The sequence below is a fragment of the Liolophura sinensis genome, chromosome 9, assembly GCF_032854445.1.
Source record: "Liolophura sinensis isolate JHLJ2023 chromosome 9, CUHK_Ljap_v2, whole genome shotgun sequence".
Classification (NCBI taxonomy): Eukaryota; Metazoa; Mollusca; class Polyplacophora; order Chitonida; family Chitonidae; genus Liolophura; species Liolophura sinensis.
In genome coordinates, this window is record NC_088303.1 from 36436855 (window position 1) to 36456502 (window position 19648).

The 19648-nt window shown below is 38.7% G+C and overlaps 1 protein-coding gene across 1 annotated transcript in view; it reads left to right on the top strand.

Annotated features, from left to right (window-relative positions):
* LOC135475286 (transcriptional regulator Erg-like) overlaps positions 1 to 2005 on the top strand; it is a 37310-nt gene extending 35305 nt beyond the window's left edge. The window contains exon 8 of the mRNA XM_064755125.1: positions 133 to 2005. Coding sequence (XP_064611195.1) covers positions 133 to 659 — 527 coding nt within the window. The 3' untranslated portion in view covers positions 660 to 2005. The remainder of the gene's footprint in view (positions 1 to 132) is intronic.
* Positions 2006 to 19648: the final 17643 nt, after the last annotated feature.

Sequence of the window (19648 nt, forward strand, 5' to 3'; positions counted from 1 at the left end):
ATTGCTTCCTGGCAAAGCAATTATATGCATTGAGAAGCCACAGAAATAGGGAGCTGCCTTCATTGACATTCTGACTTTGCCAGTTTTATCGTGTGTAAATGCTTCACTCCGACCCTATTGTTGTCTTTTCAGGAAGCGGACAAATCCAATTGTGGCAGTTCCTTTTGGAGCTTCTGTCGGACAGTCGCAATGCGAACTGTATAACATGGGAAGGAACAAACGGAGAGTTCAAACTGGTCGACCCGGATGAGGTGGCAAGAAGATGGGGAGAACGCAAAAGCAAACCCAACATGAACTACGACAAACTGAGCCGAGCTCTCCGATATTACTACGACAAAAACATCATGACCAAAGTTCATGGCAAAAGATACGCCTACAAATTTGACTTTGCTGGACTGGCTCAGGCAATGCAGCCGTCAACCGCTGATCCCAGTGCTTATAAATATCAACAAGACTTCCTCATGCACGGTTACCCAAGCCCAAGGTTGAACTGTATGAATGCGCATGCTCCCATGACAACAAACACTTCCGGATTATTTGGGGCGCCGGGTCCATATTGGTCATCTTCGAATGGAAATTTGTATCCGAATTTATCCAATCACATTCTGACTCATCATCCGGGCCATATGTCTTCACATCTGACTTCCTACTACCCATAATGCTATGTGTGGATGGCCAATCATTTGTTGTACAGACCCGTGTTTGTATATATATATATTTTCGTGGGTTTCGTAGACTTTGAGTGTTGAAATGTCTTAGTGAGCGGAGATGGAGTGAATGTTGAGTGTTTTTTCTTAAACTGACAAAGTTTTCTTATCCGATCTGGTTATATAAAACCCCAAATGGGCACAATTAAACACAGATAAATCTGAATGCATGAATCTGTGTTACAGTACGCCATACACGGAACACTGTGACAGACTTGGATTTGATCACTCCAATCAAATGATCATCATTCACTAGCCGGATTTATCTGCATGTATCGATTATTATATGCGTGAACCGGACATAGTAAGCTACCTATCAATTAAAAGGTAAAAAAAAAAAAAATAAAAAGAAAAAAAAAAAACGTTTGAAACTACAAGATTTATGAGGTAGTACGTATAACACTATCCCAAAGCTGAGGATTGTGACGCAAGCAATTATTGCCCTGCACTAGACACTCGAAGACTTTCCTGTCTGTTGTCAAGTGTAGAAGGTTTTCAAATATAGGCCTACCAGAGTCGTCTTTTGGGTAGTAACAAACCGCTGAAGTCGGTTTCGCCTATATAGCTTTCAAAGCAAGGTTCCTTCTGCTTCTGTGAAGACCTGAAAAGCCTGGTGAGCTATTCTTTTAATAACAGTGAATAATTCAAAATTCATTTTAGCCGAACGGAAGCCATTATTGATCCACCATATGAAGCAAGCTGCCAGAAGAGCTAATAATCAATATTTCCTCTAATTACCTCCCCTTAACCTCTGTCCCGACTGTAATGACACTCGATTATACTCCAAGTTTACTCATGAACCCTGTAGCAGAAATTCTCAACTCGTGGCATTACAGCGGTGTTACTAAATTTTGGGATGTTCAGATATTAGTTGCATTTATGGGAATAACCTTCAAGTCTGTGTGAGCAGTGGACTTGAGCATCCAGTCTGTCCTGCTACACAATGATATCAGCGTAACAGTTTGACGGTAATGTGGCCAAGGAACATCGATATGTATATGGTACACAGGGGGAAAGACGCTAATTTTTTGTATTAAAATTGCAAGCATAGAAACATGTCATTTTTGGATCGAGAAGATAATGCTGAAATGGTATTTTCTCACAAAACCAGACATAGATTTTTCCGGCTGTATCCCAAATAAAGATGAGAAATGAGTGACACATTAAAGCCTGTAGCGTGTGGCATGCATGTTACAAGAGCTTGTGGTGTGTTTCTAAGGTTCATATCTTTGACTGGTTATTTTTTCTGTATATATGTATATGTACATACCAACTATTAAAGCTAAAGCTACTCCTTCTGTACTGTTTTTTTCTTTTCATTTTGTTCTTTTGTAGGTAATTAAATAGAGTTTTTTTTTCAGTTAGGGCACACTAAAAAATCATCTATTAATTTTAACATAAATTCTATTGTTTGAGTGAGGTTGAAATGTATTCTGCTATCGCAGCAGATTGTTATGTTAAATATAACACACATATTCTAATAACTGAACATAAATATTCTATTAGACTAACAGGATATTATGTTGAATATAACAGAATATTGTGTTATAATAACAGAACAGACCTACATTCTAGAATCACTCAGACAACAGACATTCTGCTAATATTAACAGAATTTTTTTTTGAGTGCATGGCTGAAAAGCTGCCTAGTGTTTTGCTTATAACACGCCAAATTCAGTTCTGGGCGGCCAGTGTCTAATAAGACAGATTAAAGTATCGATATACAATTGCCGAAGCCGTAGGCCACGGCCACACGGGGAATATAAATCACACTGAGGAAAGGAAAAGGGGGTAAAATAATGTTCAGCCAGCCCAGCCCAATGCTTTCTTCTTTATAACACAACATTCCATGCTGTAGTCATATATTTGTGACGTCACGCCAACACATTAACGTTTTCTACAGTGAACATGGTTTAATTTTTTAATATCATCCGCTAGATTTTATTTATTTATTTCATTGGTGTTTAACGCTCGCTATAGATTTTTATTTGATACTATTATTGGGACAAAATCCTTATCCTCGTATCGCGTTCGTTATTTAAAATGTGTGTGGCATTTCTTAGGAGAAGGGATAAAATTTCACATCCAGGGTTTAAATCCTTTCACACCTTTCTCAAAGCACGGGTAATTTATAATATTGGCTGGTTAAAATGTCTTTTTTTAGTACGATGTACTATAGTGTCACATATCCAGGTTTGCCTGGTCTGCGACTGGCGGACTGTCGCTAACGAAAATAGTCAAGCGATCGATGTGGTTGGGCGTTTAATCTTTTAAACAGCCGCTTTAAAATATCAGTTCTAGTTGGGTATATATAGAGAAGTAAAGCAGTGTAAAGTAAATCCACTGCTATGCTAAATGTTGGGTGAAATTGTGCCAAAATTTCATGCTAGCATCTTTTATTAATGTTGATGTGAAATAACACAGAGCACGACAAGAAAGGCTTCCCTTTATTTTATTGGATGTTTTTCTTGTTAGAGTGAAATAAGCACCACTGCAAATACATCTATATATCACACCTAGCTGAAAAGAAACAAAATTTGTGTTTCTTTTTAATAAAAGCACCATGTCTTTACATCCTCCAAAAAATTTATTTTGATTTATATCGCATAATATATGTATAGGTTAAAACTATTACAGCTAAAAACATACAATCTTGGTCAGTGAAGTAAATCCAAACTTCTCCCTCCTTTTTCGTATATAGTTTATGCTGTAGTGCTTAACATAGGTGATGTCTGTTTTGTTTATACCAGAGGTTCGTGATTCAAAATTATTTTTCAGAGGTCAGAAAACAATTTTATGTAATATTCTTTCCGTACATGTATTAATAAACCAGATGGTAGATTTACATGTGACTTAAAACTTAAATGACAAGTCGAACATATGGTCAAACCTTGAAAGATTGTATAAGGTTGCTGAGCCATGTATCTAAATATTTAGAACAGTTTAACATTGTTTAATTGTGTGTCATGTATTTCATCAAGATTATATAGATATAATTATAGCGTTCCCTGACGGGGTGTAATGCAAAAAAACAGCCTTGTCATCAGCTATTACCAACAGCTAAACTCTTGGATTCAACGTTAGTCAGATCGCCGACGTAATTTTGCCCAACATGGTTCTATCTTTTGAAATCAGATGGTGGTTAACAGTGCTAAGTTTTACATTTTCTAACGAATAACTGACACTGAAGCGATTTTTGTATCCTGATATCAAGTCCCGGGAAAAGAAAGCTGTTTTAAGGTTAGTGCAAAATGAGCCTTGAATTATGATCTTATTCCTAATCTTACGTTTGACCTTAAGCACAAAATTTCAGTTTGTCACCCAACACACATTTGGTCAAGTAAAACTTACAATGGTTAGTCCGAAACTTGGCACAGCAGAGAGTTCTAAAGCTAAAATTGTAAGACTGTGGACGACTAATACACGTTATCTTCATTTAATATCTGAGATCCAGAATATCTTGGGGGTGGGGCTAGAGACGGGGTTGGGGGGATGGGAGAGCGGGTATGCCATCGTTTCTATGTTTAGGTATCCTGACTGATTACTTATGTAACCGACGTTTGATTCAGGTCGGATTGTAAACCTAGGCTATGGCAGGCAGTGGTGCCGGTGGTTGTCGAATAATGGAGGAGTATTGCGCCTGGCTTATATCTGTTGCTTTCTTCAGACATTATCCAATCGCAGCGTAAATTAACACGTTTTCATCGTGTTAACAACTGTATGTGTATTCTTCACGGTATGGATATGGCATACAGACAATCCGCATGTTGATAAAGGTATCGTTGTATATACATATCTTCGAGATGTTTATAAACCTGATTGTAGACCTTAGCTGTACCAAGCGGGAGTAATGAAAGCTTTCACCGATTACGTCTGACCATTTGCCAACTATCAAACCCCGTGCTGTAGTCTTTTATATATCTCTGTATAAACTAGGATTAGCGTGGCTGATTAAGCACCCTCGAGCCCTGATCACTTTGCATTATTTTCATGTGATGGTAATGCAGCATTTTGAGCATATTTAAACCAAAGACGTCTAAAAAAACTGCAATTATCACCACTCCTCTGTTTGTTTGTACCTAATTCTGCTTAGACCACTTCAGTGGCTTAATGGCTAGAGCGTCCGCCTCGAAGTGGGGAGACTTGGGATCAAACTCGGGTCGGGTCATACTAAAGACTTTAAAAGACTTTGGTGCTTGTTGCAGTCTCGCTTGGCGGCTAGCACTGAAATGTTAGAGCATGAAACAGGAATGGTTGGCCCGGTGTCAGTATAATGTGACTGGGTAGAGTGTCCTGTCTGGTGCCTTCGGCACGATTCTTGAGTGGCAACAGCGCTTTGGACTCGCCATGCCGCAGGAAGACGCAGTATATTTATATATACCCAATGAATCCTCGTCGTTATGTAACTGAAAAATTGTCAAGTACTACGTAAAGCCCCCAAGCATATATACATACATATGTAATTTGCTTAAGCTGGAGACTGTTGCTATTTTGAAGCGTTTACATGAACAGTTAGATTTAGAGCCTAACTGAGGTAAAGCGACAAGGCTATATCACACTGTCATCGCTGATCTGGTTTTACTCTCCTTTACTCTTTTATACACTAAAGACATTTAAACACGGAATATATGCGCCAAATCATGGTGTTAGTTGAACATTGTTACCAAATCCACCTTGAATTCGAGCCCTCAAGTCCATACCAGACATCATAATAAATAAGATGATACTAAAGATATATTATCACTTCCTGAGTCGTGGATTTAGTAAACATATGAAGACACTTAACCCGGACAATTATTCCCGGCGAAAAACTTGAATAACTTGTAACAGACATAACATCCGTAACAGACACAGGCTGCATCGGAGGGTACAACATTCGAAACAGACACAGACCGCATCGTAGATACAACATCCGTAATAGACAGAATACATAACGGACTGACTACGCGGAGGGTACAACATCCACAACGGACAGACTAAACGGAAGGTACAACATCCGCAGCAGACACAGACGATGTGGTCTGTGTCTGCATGTTTCAAATGTTGTACCCTCCGTATTATTGACCTGGAACGTAACAGACTACACGGAGGGTACAACATTTGAAACATGCAGACACAACAACCGTAACAGACAGACTACACGGAAGGTACAACATCCGTAACAAACACTTCACGGAAGGTACATCCGTAACGGACTGACTACACGGAGGGTACATTATCCATGACGAACAGACTAAACGGAGGGTACAACATCCACAACAAACACAGAACTCATAGTGGATACAACATCTGTAACAGATAGACTACACGGAAGGTACAACATCCGTAACAGACAAACTACACGGAAGGTACATCCGTAACGGACTGACTACACGGAGGTTACAACATCCATAATGGACAGACTAAACGGAGGGTGCAGCATAAGTAACAGGCCACATAGTAGTTACAACATCTGTAACAGACAAACTGCATGTGGGTACAGCATCCGTAACAGAAACAGACCGCATTGTAATGAAAGCATCTGTAACAGACACAAACAGCATTGTAATTACAGCACACATAACGGACACACTATATCTGAATTTTATATTAGAGCTTGTAAATTGTGAAGTAAAGAGAAATGATTTATTCATTTATTTATTTGATTGATGTTTTACGCCAAACTCAAGAAACTTTCACTTATACGAAGGCGGCCAGCGTTATGGTGGGGGGAAACCGCGCAGAGCCCTGGGAAACCCACGACCATCCGTAGGTTGCTGAGGGACCTTCCCTCTTACGGCCGGAGAAGAAGCTAGCATGAGCTGGACTTGAACACACAGCTACCGCATTGGTGAGTGGCACCTGGGTCATTGCTGCGTGCTGGCGTGCTAAAAAAGAAAAAATGAATGGTAAATTTTCTAGGGCAAACCAGTTCAGTCCAATTTTCAGGTATCAGTCATTTTCAGCTTTCTCAAATAGCAGCATTTTGTTATATATATTTCAGATATCTCAAAACCTTTTCTAGCTCTCTGAAATTCTGTTGAACGTATATCCACAAACAATCACGGTCTACATGATCGCTAAATACCACAAATCAGAAATCAAACAAAATTGCAATTATCGCTCCTTAAGTAGGAGATGAACATACATATCGTCCGGGAAAACCATGGCACGTGGTAAAATACGTGTGTTTTGACAATAACTGTTACGTGATAATATGTGAAATTAGCGTTTATATTCAGATGCCTTTACTGCATTTGGACAGTGTTGGAAATTATTTTTAAATATCGGAAATGTTTTTCTTTCAGTATGTTCCAGGCAAAATTTATTTTACATGTCATAAAACGAATTTCAGATATGTGAAAATGACTTCCATATATGTCAAATTAATTAAGATGAGTCGAAATAAACTGGCCCAAGTCTAGATATCTGGAAAATAAATTTCCGGATATCCCACGTAGACTACCTATTGACTGCCTATATAGACTGCGAATTGGCTTGTCATAGCTATCAAGTGCCTCTTGTTAATATGTGTACAAGATCTACCGGTGACTCGGAATGATGTGTTACGATTGATACATATTTGATTTGACATTCTAGTGACATAGACCGCTGATCAGAGGTAGGCTAATTCGGTGTACGGCACGGTACAGCATTCACGTTGTTAGAATTCTTAATTTCAAATACAATATTAGAGCTGACAAGACTGGACTTTTTTTAATTAATACAAAAATATTGATTTGAGGGTTTAACGTAGTAGGCAATAAACCAAAAGCTGTGTAACGCGGTATCAAAATCATTGCGCACGGTGTCAAAGGGAAATAACTCGTGATGTAACATTTCCGTTTTGGGATTGGACATGGATAAACCACTACTGGGAATCTCTGAAAGCCTTATATACCTTAAACGATTGGAACGATACTTGTGGAACATGGCAAATGTTCCCTTACCTACACACCAAGTAGACTTTAAAGGTTGTCTCGCCAGGTGCTCTGCTGCTACGTTAACATTTAAACAATAACATCGCCTAATCAGTTTTACTGAATCATGAAAATCGTATATCAATCAGGTACACATTGTAGTTGGCAACACTCAACCAAAAGCAAGAACAAACGTTTTTATAATATTTTACAAACCAAAAACCAATTGACCTTAAATGTAGGAGATGATGTTACGATTATCCACGTCTGTAGAAATTCCAGTCCTATGATATCCGTGCATAGAAGACCTTTTCAAATTTTTGAAATTCAGTGCACGATATGACTTACCTGTCAGCTAAGAACAGAGCTTTCAGAACCCCTATAATGATCAGGTACATATAGCAGTTCACATCTTATTCTATTTAGTCCTGGACAATTGCAAATGGTAGTATAAGCATCATTTTAAATAAAATATTTCAAAATCAAAATAAACAAAATATGAACAGATATGGAGATACGCTTCAGTTTTCACAGGACACAGGATTAACTGGTTCAAGGCAAATACGGATCACGAGATCAAATACAATTTCCTACTCTTTGGCCATAGTTTGTAATCAGCATTTTTTGTAGTATAAGAATCTTAGCGACATATCAAATGTTGAATCTTCAGAAAAGTGCATATAGCTGGCTTTGAAAACATCACCGACATTGTTATGGTAAGCCAGCTTTGGGAGAATGCCGTCATGTGTTTTCATGGAATGTGTAGCATAAGGTACATCAGATCTGACCACCTGGCATGTACTCCCGATTTATTGGGACCAGGTGAACATTTCCTACAGTAAGACAGACCGCCCACATCTTCCATTGTTTGCATTTATTCTTCTTGTCTTGTTCATTACAGAAATGATCTTTAATGTATACCTACATTCCAGCAAATGTTCTGGCCACATGCTATGGGCAAAAATGTGTGAAGTGTCATATCCTAAAAGCTCCTCCACGGTTGTCGCCCTTTCCGGACCGGAAATGGGATTGCCATGCTGGCACATTAAATATTTAGCCCGAAGAGGGAAAGTGTAATGCCTGGCGCCAAAGTGAATGTGTAGCGGTGATTTAATGCAGCCCCAGTTGATTCTTTTTTGTTCCATGTCGTCCAATGCTACTAAAATAATTTTAATGGAGCGTTGTGTAACACAGGTATATCAGCCTTAAGGACTCGTGTCTGTAAGATTCATTTATATACATAGTCTTGAATGCATATGTGTAATGTTCACAGTTTTGTCAGCTACAGGGAAATGTACGAAATGAATAAATGATCATGGCTTAACACCAATGAATGTTTGGGAAAAATATACACAATGATTCATCACATTTTTTCCTGAGAGAATGTGTGTGTGAATTTGTGGGTGGGGGGTGGGTTGTCAGGGAGATTTGTCATTTCTGTAAAAAAAAAAACAGATTTGTCTTATATGCATAATTTTTAAATAATAGAAAATAATGTAATAAAGTCATACCGAAGAAATGCATATATCATATATGTAATTTACGTAGTTCTTTATCTGATTGAAGTTTGACGCCGTACTTAAGTATATTTCACTTATACGACGGCGGCCAGCATTGTTGTGTTAGGAAACCAGGCAGGGTCCGGCCGAAGTCCACGACCACCTGGACTTGAACTCACAGCAATGGCATTGTTGTGAGGCTGATTGTGCTGCGCTAGCACGCTAACCGTTACGCCATGGAGCCATGCTAGTGAATAACGTGCAAGTCGTCTTCTGTCAGAATAACATAATGACCCGGTTTGCGCTATATCTTTCTGTTTGACACTAACCATCCGCCATCGATGGGTCATGGTTCCAAAACTCCGCCTTACTGGCTCTTATCTATTCATTTTCCAAATTTATATGTCCATAAATGTAATTGTATATAAACAAATAACTGACGTATTCCAAATTTAGTTATTAACTACTTATTTTCCGATACATTATTGCAAACATAACACGGAACTACAGCTTATTCACATGCAAGCGCGCAGTCAACAGATCGCTTTAAAGAAAAACTATCTAGTCGATGAAGGCTGGGAGATTCTCAGATGTATTGTTCCCTATGACTTCCTCTCACTTCTCAATTTCTGACAGCTTTCTCCTTATCTGCATCACGGTATTCAATAAACAACGGCCTCTGATGGAAGGGACATCTTCGCTGAGATCGCTGAGGTCGTGATTCAATAACATCAGAGAACCAGTAAAACCACAGGAAGAGAAAGAGTCACAGAAAAAAAGGAGTGCGAACAGCGCGTAGGAATTCTGGTTTTATGGATCAATCGTCTCATAATGGAAAGATAACCGAATTCAGGAAAGAAATCCAATTTGAGAGTACAAATAAACAATCTGTTAGAGCGATCCACCTAAGAAGCGATGCCTTTCGATACGCTTTGGGAAGCGGAAATTACTGCCCGAGGAACGTGTCTCCATGTTTTCCTATCCGCTGTCTCTTTTGCGTTCATTTTCCTGGCCAATTCGTGATTTCCCAGCGTTCTAGTCCGGTGAGAGGGAAATTCATTATTGTAAACATGACTTTAGATGATCAATAATCACGTTCAGATAAAGCGCCTCGTTATTTGAACGTATGTCTAATCAACGGCCACCTCAAGTTTGTTGCCATTAGGCCTCGTTGAGGATCACGCGTCACGTGTTAGGGGTCACGTGTCACGCGCTCTGCGCATGCTCAGTGATAAGAGTGGCAATGATTTAAACAAACGATCATGAATCATGTTGAATCTAATTCTCCGCTAAAAGTTTATTCTTCCAAAGATGCGGCGATTACTTTGTAAGGAGAAGTGAAACGGAAATGGCTTTGATTGCATACAGATAAACTTACACAGCGTGGAAATGTCTGGGAAGAGAGGCCCTTCCCCGGACTGCCCCTGCCTAATTAGTTTCATGATTAAACTTCGAACGTTATCCGCGAGTGGAAAGGAATGGCAATAAATACTGTTTATCGTACGACATCTTTTAATTTGGCTGGGCCTTCGCTGAAAGAAAAGTGCTATTGGCGGATATCAGGAAAGGGAGAAGAGATAAGCTAACGGTGTATTAGCGGCATCTCTCCTCTCCGGACACCATCAGCTAAACTAGTTATCCGTCACCTACTCTAAGCTACAGGGCACGTCCAGCACTCCAATCAGAGAACAGGGAAGGAGGTACCGGTATCACACAAGGAATACTCCACACTGAATCCTCCTGAAGTTGACTAGCGGGTGGATAGATTTATTCATTGATTGAGTGTTTGATTACTTGATTAATTGAATGAATGAATGAATGGATGTTTGGGGTTTAACGTCGATTTTTTTTAAACAATTGTTCAGTCATATGACTACAATTAGGTGTCATTAGGTGTGTGTACATATACTATGTCTTCTTGTGGCAATCAGTCCATGCGGACGATTGAGGCGGACTATCTAACCACTAGGCCACCGAAGCTGTCTGTTTAATTGATCTATTGCTTGATAGGCTTTGTGGTTCATAGGATGACTGATTGATTGGTGGATGGATGAACTTATTGATTGATTGATCGATTGATCGATTGATTAATTGACTGATTCATCCATTCGTTTCTTAAGTTGTCAGCTAATTTATCTGAGTTTTCAACTGGTAGGGATCTTGGTATAAACATCAGGCTAAATGGAAAGGCTTCAAAATTTTTTTTTGCTAAGTAACGTGAGAATTGCCTACAGATACACACTGTATATAACGAGCCGTCCAGACATACAAAGGCAGGTCGTCACATGTTTCAGCTAGGTGTGGTATTTTCCCCCTGGTGCTGCACGTTTTCCGACATTCATAAATCTGACATTATATACGTCAAAGAAAAACCACGCAATGAAATATATATCCGTCGAATGTATTAACGAAAGTTGGTCTGGGGCCCATCTTACATTTCTCAGTTCGCAGATTTTTTTCTTACATGTTACATTGTAGAGCTTTAGTTCAATACCAGACAATAGCGGTTCAGTATAAAGTTCAATACCAGACAATAGCGGTTCAGTATAAAGTTCAATACCAGATAAGAGCGGCTCAGTATAAAGTTCAATACCAGACAACAGCGGTTCAGTATAAAGTTCAATACCAGATAAGAGCGGCTCAGTATATAGTTCAATACCAGATGAGAGCGGCTCAGTATATAGTTCAATACCAGACAACAGCGGTTCAGTATAAAGTTCAATACCAGATAAGAGCGGTTCAGTATAAAGTTCAAAACCAGATAAGAGCGGCTCAGTATATAGTTCAATACCAGATGAGAGCGGCTCAGTATATAGTTCAATACCAGACAACAGCGGTTCAGTATAAAGTTCAGTACCAGATAAGAGCGGCTCAGTATAAAGTTCAATACCAGATAAGAGCGGCTCAGTATAAAGTTCAATACCAGACAAAAGCGGTCCAGTACAAAGCTCAATACCAGATAAGAACGGTTCAGTATAAAGTTCAATAACAGATAATAGCGGCTCAGTATAAAGTTCAATACCAGACAACAGCGGTCCAGTACAAAGTTCAATACCAGATAAAAGCGGTTCAGTATAAAGTTCAATAACAGACAATAGCGGCTCAGTATAAAGTTCAATACCAGACAACAGCGGTTCAGTATAAAGTTCAATACCAGATAAGAGCGGTTCAGTATAAAGTTCAGAACCAGTCAACAGCGGTCCAGTACAAAGTTCAATACCAGATAAGAGCGGTTCAGTATAAAGTTCAATGCCAGATAAGAGGGGTTCGGTATAAAGTTCAATAACAGACAATAGCGGTTCAGTATAAAGTTCAATACCAGACAATAGCGGCTCAGTATAAAGTTCAGTACCAGATAAGAGCGGTTCAGTATAAAGTTCAATAACAGACAATAGCGGTTCAGTATAAAGTTCAATACCAGACAACAGCGGTTCAGTATAAAGTTCAATACAAACATATGCGCACGAAGAGATCTTGAAACCCGTTCGTACATTTGTTGTTCTAGATTTTATCTTTCTTAGTGATGCAAGATTACCGTACATATCACTTACAAGACGGCCATCAAGATGACTCACGGGGGCAGGTGTACTGCCTGTTAAAACTTACATATGGTTTAAAACTACACTGAAGTCAGCAGTGTATAGTAATTGAATTCAGATTCTTCACGATTCTTTGAGAGAAGGGGCGTAGGTCCTACATGAGGCGTGTGCTGTGCTGGGGGGTTCACTAACAGAGAGTCGCAAATATATTGTCATGTGTAAAATATGTTTTTCGAGCATAAGTCACTTGCTGTGTATAATGTTTTCAGCTAGCTTCTGGTGTAAAGTACCTTAACAAAATTAAAAAAAAAAAACCAAAAAAAAAACCAGCATGCCACTCTGGAAAAGTTGTCTCCCCTGTTCCTTTCACCGCTTAAGCTTCAAAACTGTATGGTGTCAGTATTTAGGAAACTTTCACACTGAGTAAACTCCGAAATTGTCAAGTTGGTTTACAAGAGAATACTTCCCTCAACTACATAGCTCCTTTTCCTTCTTTTAAAACCGGCTTTTCCTCGTTTCCCACAGCTTTCTATTTAATCACGTTACATGGAAGTATAGATCACGTTGGAACCATGAAACATACAGCATAGGAAACAAAGCTTTTAGGAATTGCTCAAGTGTTATACACGTGCTAGCCTTATCACGCGTGATCTGTCCCGCTGACAAAAAGAGATGTGAGAGCGACCGTTTATTTTGATTCACAAGAATTGTACAATAGCCACTGAACGAGTCGATATTGATTAAACCTTTTTAATGGTGAGCACAAAACAGATCCATCGCGCTCTGTCATCAATTATAGCAATCACGTCTCGATTAGACTATTTGACATGTCATTCGAGTGCTTGGTAAAACTAAACACGGACCAGTACGTTGGATAATTTCACACGGGGTATAAGGGCGGTTATGAATGCCCCTGTATAGGCCAAACAATTGACATGTTTCTGCTCGTTGTTTTTAGGTCTTTTCTTCTATCTCTTTCTTTTTTGAACTTTTCCCCCCTGCGTTACGTCGTCACATTTACGTGTACTTTATATTGTAACAGCATTCATTCATTATCATTAGATGAGCACAGGTACGGTCGGCTAGAGGACAAGCGAAATCACATCGGCTTCCCACGGCCCACCTGTGTGAGCGGGCAGAAGCTCACTGCCCACTCTAGGATTGACGTTCTCTAAACGATAGCCTGGATAGTCAATGTCAGCGCCCCATGACAATGGCGCTCTTCGATCCAAGCCTGGCAATGAACGGAAGTACTCTGTGCTTACCTCGGGCGCCGGTTGTTCGGTTTCCTCTAGTCCATGATTGCTCAGGATAGATGTGGATATTCTGGGAAGTTATCTATTTCCTCAATAAACCCCCTAATTCATTCAGAGAAGGGCGTGGTACGCTTTGCCCACATCGGCACATCGACGGCTTGGACAAAATGAAACCGTGCATATCATACATGTATTGTTGACCTATTAAATGAAGGGCGTCAAAAAGCTGCCAGCACCACTGAGATGGATATAATGATGATCATGATGTATGAAATGACAATAGTGCTGTATATAATGATGATAATGCTGTATATAATGATGATAACGTTGTATATTGCGATGACTCAGGACTGATAGTAACTTGATAAAGAAAGTAATAAATTTACAAGAGGCCGTATTTCACCGGTTTCGTGTGACCATTTGCCGGCTATCACACTGTCGTCGCTGACTCCGGTTTTACTCTCTGCGCTGTACGTCTTTAATTATACTGTATTCCTGTATAAACTAGGATTCTGCTGATGGACTAATCATCCCCGAGGCCTGGTTCCTTTGCATTATTTTAATGTGATTCTATGTTAAATGTGATGACAACACAGCATTTTGAGTAATTCTAGACCAGTGAAGTCTAATAAATTGCAATTAACATCACTGCGTTTTTTTTTTACATAATTCTGTTTAGCCCATGATGCTATGGGGCGTGTAAATTGCTACTTTTTATGCATTTACGCGAACAGTTAGAATAAAACGCTGACTGCGGTAAACTGACAAGAGGCCGCTCTGGTTTTATTCTCTATGCTGTTCGCCTTCAATTATATTATACAAGTATTAAAATACTTGTTAAATTCAAATATATCTTCTAGCTGGTTATCGATCAACATTATATACCCGTATCTATCTCATGACCATAAACGAGCAGGGGATAACATATATTGGTTATTATGGTTTACGAAAATAATGTATTTCTCTGGATCAAAAGAGGCTTAAAATGGTAACCGAATTAACTGTGCGCACAACGGATGTGTACTGTAAGACGAAAATATACCGAGATCAAAACACTTGGCAATAAACATAAACACACTTCTAGCAAGCCACAAATTCATTCAGAAATAAAGCTTTGAGAGATGTATACACAGCGCTAAAAGCCCTTTCAAATTCACATCATCAAAGTTTTAGGGTGTTTGGCCAAGATAACAAATGCTATGGTTACCTGTTGTCTAAGTTATCGGCTGTTGGTTCCCCTCCAAACGACGTAAATAAGAAAAGAGAGTTGCATACCTCGTTATATATTTATATCTGCTTCGCACAAAATCTGGATAGATTATTACAGTTTGAGTGCATAATTATCGAATATGCAATTAAGTTTTCCATTTTGTTAATACCAGTGAATGAAATAGGAGATATCTTTGATTTCAGTTATTGCAGTATTGTCAGAAATGGTGCCAAATGTAGTAGCCACTGTTAGCCTATATAAACTGTATGTTTATTGACGATTCGTTAATTTTTGGATTCTTTAAAACGTAGGTATTTTTTATCTAGTCTAAGCTATTAGTTCTGATGTGTAAAATACATGTACTATGAAATATTTATTTATTTGATTGGTGTTTTACGCCGTACTCAAGAACATTTCACTTACACGACGGCGGCCAGCATTATGGTGGGTGGAGACCAGGCACAGCCCGGGGGAAACCCACGACCAGCCGCAGGCTGCTGCAGACCTTCCCACTTACGGCCGGAGAGAAAGCCAGCATGAGCTGGACTTGAACTCACAGCGACCGCATTGGCCACGGAGGCCCCACGTACTATGAAAGAGATATATATGTAGCAAATATATGTAATGTGACAAAACAGATGTAAACCCACAGAAAGTTTCGTTATTTTTCCACAATAACGCGCTCACATGTACACAACCATGCATGTACAGAGCGTAAGAGCATTTTAAAAAGTTGAGTTTGAAAAACATTACGCGTAACTAGGTCTGCAACTCGGAACGCCACGTTGGTCATGATAATGTCATATTTTGTTTATATGGAAGATAATGCTTTTTATCATTTCTTACTCGATGTTAAGTCACACGTCACGTCACGAGACAGGCGTGTGTCTCACAGCGCACAAATCATGGTGTTAATGACAGAAAATGACGTCATCAAGAATTGTTGTCAGTAAGCAATGGGGTGTTCGGCTGATGCTATCGCGCGAAGTATTCGTGTTCAGGTCGAGCTTACAGGCTAAGCCTAACCCTTGTACTTGTGCGACCGGCCGAATAACAACGACAAAAAGTCATAATGAAAGAATGAAAACAGCGGGGCAAGTGAGTAGCCCGGGGGAGGGTCGACGGAGAGCTGTCTCACGGCCCAGCAGCCTCTAACAATCCCTCCCAGGGGAGCTGTTCCACGGTCGCCCGCAGATAGCTCGTGTCACCCCCACACTCAATAAGATGGTTTGATGAGCTAATTAAGTTATTTGGCGCTCACTAGAGTGAATCTAACAGCAATGCTCGGGTAATTACCGCTTCAATATGGTCTGAGGCTATTTGTCCGAGTGATACGGACCCGGGGATGGCCCTGTCGCCAGGTTTGATGGGTGCACAGGTCACAGATTGTTACAGGCTTGCAGCAGTTAGCGCTCACTTCATCACGTGTAACGAAATATGCTTGAAACTAATACATCTGATTTGTAGAAACAATACCATGTTATCACATTTTTGTGCAAACATGAAATTCATCTAGGATACATGATTTGAATCCTGACTGAATTTACCCAATCACCTAGAACATTCGTTGCCTTTTTCCAGCATCATTGAAAACTTGATCGCGTTTCTTTACGTGAACCCGTCCTAGTTTCTTACATTTTCCTCAATGGTTTGTCTTGTGGGTTGCTTAGGAAATTAGTCATGCGATTATGGATGTATAGATGATTGATTGTATATAATGAGTGACGCATTTGACTTATCAGTCCTGTAATATATACCAATAATACACACAGAGGGTATACAATGAATGACCCATTAGGGCCTAATTTTATTAAACGAATGGTGTAATTTTCATTTGTAAAGGATGAAAATTATATCACAGGTCTAATAAATTTGATATAATTGGTCATGAATTGCATATCCTATTTATCCCGTAATTTATATTGAACGGATTTAGGTGCTTGATAGGGTAGACAACGTCTATTTGCAACCATTTCCCCCGGGTTCTGCCCGGTTTCCACCCACCAATAATGCTGGCCGCCATCGTATAAGTGAAATATTCTTGAGTACGGCGTAAAACACCAATCAAATAAATAAATAAATAAATAAATAAATAAATAAGTATATAAATGAGATGCATACTGATATCGATATTTGTGAAACGGTAGGAACAGAACCACACATTTCGCTAAATATAGTTCTAGAAAACAACAAAGAAATCTGTGATTTTTGTGAACAGAGAACATAACACGGTTCATTAGTGTGCGATAAGATGACGATCTTTGATTTTTTTTGAAAATACCAGCATTAAATAATTGCTCATGTATCGAAACATTTGGCTCCAAAATTGTGGCCTAAATCTAGATCTCTATGACAACTGCCGTCAAGCGATGACTTGCAGGGTGAGAGGAGCGGTGATTTCAAAAATCATACTGAACGAAATATTTAAATTAATATATGAAAATATTCAAATATTCAAAGTAAGGTTTTATATGTAATATAACAAAGTCCAGAACTTTTTTATGGACATAATCACTGAATTAATTGCAATGTCTGAATCTGAATTCTGAGCCATTCTTTTTAATGCTTTACAAAGACAAATATACCATAGACAATACCGGTTTAAATCAGTAATACTAGTAGTATATATAACCATATAGTTACATACATTTATGCATACTTACTTTATTGTGTTTAAATTATATTTGATATCATACAGTTTACCATATGATAACAAATTTTATTATTATCTTTATTTATAGGCCTACTTATCTCACTGGTGATTTACGTTGTATTTATAAATAATATATATATATATAACGGTCATAAGCCACCGGACAACGTTTTCCTGATCTTATGTTTATAGTTGAACGACGAAACCAACATTTATCAGGATAAATACACGGTGATGATTATGTTACATTTTAAGGCCAGAAATAAACCGCACAAATCTGGACAGAATAATTTGTTCATGGTTTTGAAGGATTTTGCAGAGTCGTAACGCCATAGTGGCCCGGTTCATGCATCTTACCTTCGAAAGCTTTGGCGGATTCTCATATTTATTATGCCAGTTTACACTTATACGATCTGAAGTTATAACTAAGTCTGTGTCAAGCGTAAGTCTTCTTCATGCACATATAGTGTCTAGTTTATTTGTGGAAGAAACATAAACGTTTTAATTAGACGTAGATTATATATATATGTGAGCATGAAGCCGAAATCCAGTGAAGTGGTACAGCTACACACTCTTATGTGTAGCATACATATTCTGAAGCAGGTCTAAAATATATCTACCCAGAGTGAAACCTACATAATATATATATATATATATTTTAAATGAAAATAAAAACCCTTAAAAGTTTAAATGAAACAGAAAGCACGCGCACAGGCTTTTAGCTTGTATATACACGTAAATACAATTCACTATCCCAAGTATAATCTGTGTGAATGCACACAGTAACCACAAAATACATGCTCAGAATCTTATTTAGCAGATATTATCACTGGCTTTGTACGCGCTTAAAATTATTCCTCCAAGTTAATTTCAGATTATCGATTCGTTCACGATTTCTCATATCTGCAGCCTATTTATATGAACATTCAACATATCCAAAAATTTATATACGCTTATATTAATCGGTGCATTTAAGTTTATAAGTATTCAGCTGAAAATCTTGCTGAGTTGCTAATCTATTCCCGATTGAAAAAAATCTCTGACAGAATGTATTAGCAAACAATTGGGGATAATTTGCATAAATTTTATTTGTATTACAGAAACCATGCAAAATTGACCAGCGCGCAGAATTATGCGGTATAAAAATCCCCAAGATTTCCCCACTCAGTACCAATCTATTTTCCCCGTATTTAATACTATTTAGAAAACAATTACTTTGCTATTTTTAATAATTAAACAACACTGAATTCAGGCTGCTTAACTAACCATGACGAAAATGCGTGCGAAGTTAGCATATGTTCGTCTTTAATGCATAGAAATTAAACTGATTCTAATTTGTTACTATCGTCAGACTGGCGTTTGTACAATGCCTCTAATTTCTTTATCTCTAAATTACGCCACACTGATACAGCAGGGCTTAATCCACCAAATCAACCAGAAAGCATGTCTAATGTCAGTTTGTTAATTAAAAGTGGTGGTTGGGAATAAAAATTAAATCCGATCTTCTTCCGATAGGTCTGGGGTTTTAGGTCAAGGCCTATGTGGTCGAGCGCAAATACACCCGAAGACTTCAAATCAAAGGAAAGCTTTCGGATATCATGGGTAATGTTATATTTGTAAGCTGCCATTTTGGTATTTATATATGTAAGTACACCGGAGATATGGGAGGTACACAAAAGCCTGTTATCCCTTCCTTGTCTGTCAGTCGTGATAGGATGGTTCCAAGCGGGAGCTCATCAGAGATATAAAAGCCGTTGTTGGAGAGCGGACGGAACTGTTCAAAAGTTACCCGCCTCGAAAAGGAACTGAAACAGTAACTACAAATTTTTTCTCACTCCACAGGATAAGTGGCTGTATTCAGATGGATAGCACTTTAGCCACGGCC